Below are 5,864 nucleotides of genomic sequence, written 5' to 3' on the forward strand. Positions count from 1 at the left end.
GCTGGTAAAGACCAGCAGCGCCCATTGACATATGAATCATTTAAAGTCTAGGAGCCACTGACCTCCATTTTGTTTAACATAAAGAAATTACAGTCTGTCAAAAAAGTCATAAAATTAAAAAGTGGCAACATCGTAGTGTCATCCCTTTGTTCTTAGATTGATTTGAAAGGGATGACACTACGATGTTGCCACTTTTTAATTTCATGACTTTTTTGACATACTGTAATATTATAATACACATGGTGGTATAATGGAGGTGAATGTCAATGCTTGGAGCACTTTAATTTTACAGTTGCTGGTAGCTCTCTGGTCTGGAAACTGTCAAAAATGTCCGGCACTGCCGGAAGACGAAATTTTTTCACTTACCGCGAAGAACATAAGCTACACATTACAAAATTAAGCTTTACAGTTTACTCTTTCTGGAAGGTAGACCTTCAGTGCGACCGAAACTCCATATCTATTACAGGTCGTTCTAACTTCTTACCTTTGTTTGTAAAGGCCACAAACAGGTAAACTTTCAAGTTTCAGCACGAAACGGAGGAAGGTCTGGGCCATGAGCCATCGCAGGCTCGCGCCTGATGTACACTGTTTAAAACTTAAGTTTCAAACCGTGTAGATAGTTGCATAAAACAACTATCTACACGGTTTCAAACTTCTAGTTTCTATCGCCTTAAAATTTCGGCTGGTATAAATACCGCATACGTTATTATCGACCGATAATAACGCGCCTGTGTACGGGATACGGCCTTAAATTTCACTTTTTTTTTATGAATATGACTTTTTCGTTTATTTACGTGGCTGACATTGACAGATGGTTGAGATGGTTCAAACTTCAATCAAATCAATCAATTTTCTTCGAATTTTCCAAGTTGTACCTACTAAACTAGCTATTATTTAAATTAAAATAATTCTATGAATGCTAGTTGAACAGACACTTCAAATTAAAACTAACCATGGGTTTGTGCAAATGTCCGAAAAGGAGAGTCACAAATCAGTTTTGTTTTGAGCACAGAGTAAATGTTTGTGAATATTGTATGGTGACGAACCACCCGAAGGTGAAACTTTTGTGTTGTATTGAGTTTATGTTATATCCGCACATGAGATTAGGTGTAATTTTTTGGTTTTAGTGCATCATACAATCATACCTTCAATGGCTTCAAGACAGCGACTACAATCCCATTTGTGAGATTTGTACAAAAAAACTGACAGACGGCGAGTGTATCCGGCTAATTTGCTACCGTAAGAACCACCGAGCACTACAATGTTTTCTTCTCAAAGCTTTTTAAGTTATTTCATGTCTTATAACTAAGTGTTATTTGTAGATGTTTTCCACTGGGAGTGTGCGGAGTCTCGATATCGGGCGCTGCCCCGCACGACAGCGCCAGCTGGGTACCAGTGCCCGTCGTGTGCCACTCCTGTGTTTCCACCCCCAAACCTAGTGTCACCAGTTGCTGATGTTCTGAAAGAAAAACTGGCCGGCGTCAACTGGGCGAGAGCAGGGCTCGGCCTTCCCTTGGTAAATAGCAGAGTAATTATTATAGTTTAACCTACATCAATCCACAAATTGTATATTACATATCCTTTCTAGGACTCCACGCAGCCGTTAGGCTTTCCTTTCTACCAGAGCTGAGCGGAGCTGTGTTGCGAGGAATGTGTTTTTGAAAACCAATAGAATTGATTCATTAACATGACTTTGCCATGATATCGCTCAGTGCGGCGATGCTATTGGTTCTCAAAAACACATTCCTCGTAACACAGCACCGCTCAGCTCTGGTGGAAAATGCAGCCTTAAGAAGTAAAGGGCATATAGATAATACAAAGTTTTGTTAATTTTGTTCCGTGAACCAATACTATGTTTACATAATTAAAGCTGTTTAGGGCAGTAAATTCAGTTTTCTTTCTAAACGTATAATATTTTTTTAGCTTTCTGAAGATCAAGACTTAAAAGGAGCAGCGGGAAGACGGAGTCAATCCCCCAACGACCAGTTCTTCCCTGGTACAGTTGACAGTCAAAGGGGTACTCCTGTTGGGGCCAGTGATGACGAAATGCCAAACCGAGCCAGCTCACCACATTCCATAGTCCATATGCCTGATGAACCAGTTAGCATTTACGATAACTCATCTGTTAAACGAAATGACAGCTTACAAGGTAAACTTAATCTATAAAATTGTGCTACTACAAAACTCAAAAAAAAAATTTGAATTTATAATACATTCTATTTTTTTTTTGAGTATTCAGAATAATTTTTAACATTTTGTGAACATTGTTACAACTGGTGCAAAATATATTATGCATTGTGATTTGTGCATATTTTATACACAATGCACATAATATTATTTGTTGTACTTACAATATTATAATAGTATATCTCAGCATAGTTTATCTAGGATACTTGAATTTGATATTTGGCCTATTTTTTTATTGAAATATATTTTTATTTCAGCTGGACAATCTTCTCGAAAAGGCTTCAAATTATCCTCAGAATCTAAACCATTAATAAATTATGATCATGATGAAAACAAATACAAGCAGAAGTCTACCTTTGCCTGGATTAGCAGGTGGTGGAAGTAAGTACATTTAAATTATAAAAAATGTTTATTATAATATTATAGTTCTTATCTGCTACGTATATCGCTTTCTTTTATTATACTTCAAAAAACAATAACATTATCATGTTTTGTAAAAATCAATAAACTTTTCTGCAACCAACAATTCTTTTCTAAGATTAAATATAATTTATGGTTTTATTAGTTAAGATTAAAATGTTTTTATTTCAGAAATACTCTACCATCCTCGAGGGTCAGACGAACTGGTGGTATCTACAGAAAGTACTGGATCATGTTGTTTGTAGTTGTAGCAGTTGTAATTGTTTTACTACTGTTGAGTGATAGAAGTGTAGATGAAGATAATCCATTTGGTGCAATTTTGGATGAAGATAGACGAATATTACAGAAGAACTGATCCTCGATATAAGTGCAATCAGCTAAGAAATTTGTAGAAATGCAATGATTTTATTGTAAAAATTGTCTTATAACACATTATTTATAATAATAATAAATATAACTTAATGTTTTTGACCTTAGTAATAGTATTATTAAACTTTGACACAAGTATTTACTTCCTTGTTCAGAAACAGTACTGAAAAAATATCATTATAAAAATCAGGGTAATATTGGCAAGCCCTCTGGCAGTCCGGCATCCAGTTAAGTTCCAGCAAAGATGGCTGGATAGACTTCTCTCCATTGCTGTCCTGCCATCTTAGCATTATATCAGCTGCATACAGAGCTCTGGATTGTGGACTCTTTGCTATACCACATGGGGCTTCTTTTGCTGTGGCAGCAGTAAAGAGTTCTGAGAACATTTTAAATATATCCTTCTCAATGTCTTCCCAATTATATTCTGGATATTGCAGTCTCCATTCATTCTTAAAATCTTCACACAAAAGTCTGTACAGAGTTGTGCCCTCAGTGTAATTCATTACAGTAAAATGTTTCTCATAATCCTCAAAGGTATCTAGAGAGAATGGTTTATTTGAAAAACGTAAAAAGAAATTTTGATAAATGTATACTTCTGTAGGACTGACAGATTTCAGTAAAACTACATAGCGGATATCAAATTTAACTCTGCCAATATCCGGTCTTTGAAACAACACTGGGTCTTCTAAGTATTTCTGAGCAATCTTTGGTCCCGATAATGGAAGTCTACACAGGAAATCTAAGTTGTCAGTGATGTAAGTATCCAATCCCCGAGCCAAATTGTAGGGCTTGCAGATCCAGTGATTATCTAGCCCTTCTTTTTGTCTTTGCATAAAACATGCAACAAGGTTTGGTAGTTCAGTTTTCATATTGAAAGTTGTGGGCAACCAGGCTGGGTGATGATCAAATTTACTATGTTTATTATTATCTGTAACTCTCCTTGCAACGATAGCCAACAAGTCTTTGATGGTGATTATGAACTCAAATGGGAATTGATTGACAAACTTATGGGGGGAAGAAGTGCTCAACTCTCTATAAGTTCTGAAATGTCTAATGTACCAGAGTATGTCTGCTTCATCCTCATTGTTGACCACCTCAAACTCAGGTGCAGTCAGGTGACGATTTATAAAATCATATTCAGAAAATACTTTCAGTTTTCTTGATGGAATTTGGGTATTTTGTAATGAGTCTAAGTCTGGAAGACTTTCAACAATGTGACCTTCTAAAAAGTAATTAGCACTTGGCTCTGTTTGATTGAAATCATCATAGAAGTTATCATATTGCCTCCAGGGTATGAGCATTGCATCCCTTTGCTTGGAATCCTCAAAATGTCCTTCTGCATAGTTTCTGGTTACAGTATCACCCTCATCAACATTTTCAACTGGGAAAATAAGGGTGTAGGTCATTTGCTCTGGCACGTAAATAAATGGAACAGCTCGGAAGTTTGGAGTGTCGGAATGAATAATTCCTGATCCTAGTTCGTCCATGACGTACCACACTGGTACTCGGTCTTCGACAGCGACTTCTTCATTAGCCACAGCATATGTATTGGCAAATTTCCAAACTTTCTTACATACTTCTTCGATTTGGTCCTCAGTATCTTCTTCGTTGATTTGCATAAGGTTACACATTCTGTTTAGCAATCCTGGCACATTCCTCAAACTACCTTTGATATTATTTGCCTTAAAGGTCCACGCATGATCTACCAAGTAAATATGACTAGAATCGTTGCGACGGATGTCTGCTGTGGCTATTACGCTCCAAAGGGGATCATACGGCTTCTTTTCTTCACCTTCGTAGTCTATTTGGACCAGCTGAAATGTTAAGCCGGCGTCGAAGATTTGATCCTTAAGTTTTTTAGACAACGTAGGCCAAAAATGTTCTGGGACACCGGACAGAAGTAGTTGAGGTGAATGTACAGCTAAAAAAGTATTCAAATACGAAATACCGTCCATGTTTTTTATTTAAAACTAAAATTAAATATAAAATAAAAAAAAGCAATAACGACACCAAAAAAAAGTGAGGTTAATTGTCAAAGTCAAACCCAAATGTCAAAATAGAAAATGTCATTATGACATTTTTTTTATGTACTACCTAATTACTAGCAAAAACAATATTTCCAAAAGTTACATTCAAAGTTTTAAAAAAAGTTCTACCTATAACCTAGTACTACCTATTCAGCACTTTTCATCCGTCCGTTGATGCCAGTATAACATCAGAGGCGCTATGGAGGCGCTTTGGAAAACTGCTTTATAAGGATTTGTCATTATAATATGATATATCAGTCTATATTTTATGAAAGTGGCAAGTCTACAGCCTTGAAAATCTGTATACAGTTCAAGCGCTATTAGCCTATTAATAATATCAATAGTGAATGGAAGATATTACACGCATCAATATTATCATTGTATTATCATGATTCTAACTATCACGCGAATAAGGTAGGGGATTGGGCCTCCGGTAAACTCACTCGGCAAAACACAGCGCAAGCGCTGTTTCACGCCGGTTTTCTGTGAGAACTTAGTATTTCTCCGGTCGAGCCGGGCCATTCGTGCCGAAGCATGGCTCCACGTATAAAGGATGACACTACAATGTTGCCATTTTTTTATTTCTTCACTATTTTGACAGACTATACTGTGATACTGCAATTCGGCCTATTACACCATCAATATTATCACGGAATCATGATAATATTGATGCGTGTAATACCTGCCAATTGATCTGTCTCTTTGTTTTATGCGGGCTCTACACTCGCGGCGCGAATTGCGCCTGCGATTCGTGGATGCTACGCGCCGTGAACACGATGCGTACCTACAAATACGAAGCCGCGAAGCGCAAACACGAAGCTGCGAAACCCTCCATACAAGCGGTTCGCAGCCTTCGCGGGC

General features: G+C 37.2%; 2 protein-coding genes across 2 annotated transcripts; one reads left to right on the plus strand and one right to left on the minus strand.

Moving 5' to 3' along the window:
• The first annotated feature begins 834 nt into the window (after positions 1-834).
• LOC121726226 (zinc finger protein-like 1 homolog) lies at positions 835-2,985 on the plus strand. Its single transcript, XM_042113466.1, has 6 exons — positions 835-1,055; positions 1,128-1,239; positions 1,323-1,516; positions 1,924-2,149; positions 2,445-2,568; positions 2,779-2,985. Exons 1-6 carry the CDS (start codon positions 954-956, stop codon positions 2,960-2,962), a joined length of 942 nt encoding a protein of 313 aa, XP_041969400.1. The 5' UTR covers positions 835-953; the 3' UTR covers positions 2,963-2,985.
• On the minus strand, positions 2,940-4,970 carry LOC121726223 (tubulin--tyrosine ligase-like protein 12). Its single transcript, XM_042113463.1, has one exon. The coding sequence runs from the start codon at positions 4,929-4,931 to the stop codon at positions 3,096-3,098; it is 1,836 nt and encodes a 611-aa protein (XP_041969397.1). The 5' UTR covers positions 4,932-4,970; the 3' UTR covers positions 2,940-3,095.
• Positions 4,971-5,864: the final 894 nt, after the last annotated feature.

The sequence above is a fragment of the Aricia agestis genome, chromosome 4, assembly GCF_905147365.1.
Source record: "Aricia agestis chromosome 4, ilAriAges1.1, whole genome shotgun sequence".
In the NCBI taxonomy this organism is placed as follows: domain Eukaryota; kingdom Metazoa; phylum Arthropoda; class Insecta; order Lepidoptera; family Lycaenidae; genus Aricia; species Aricia agestis.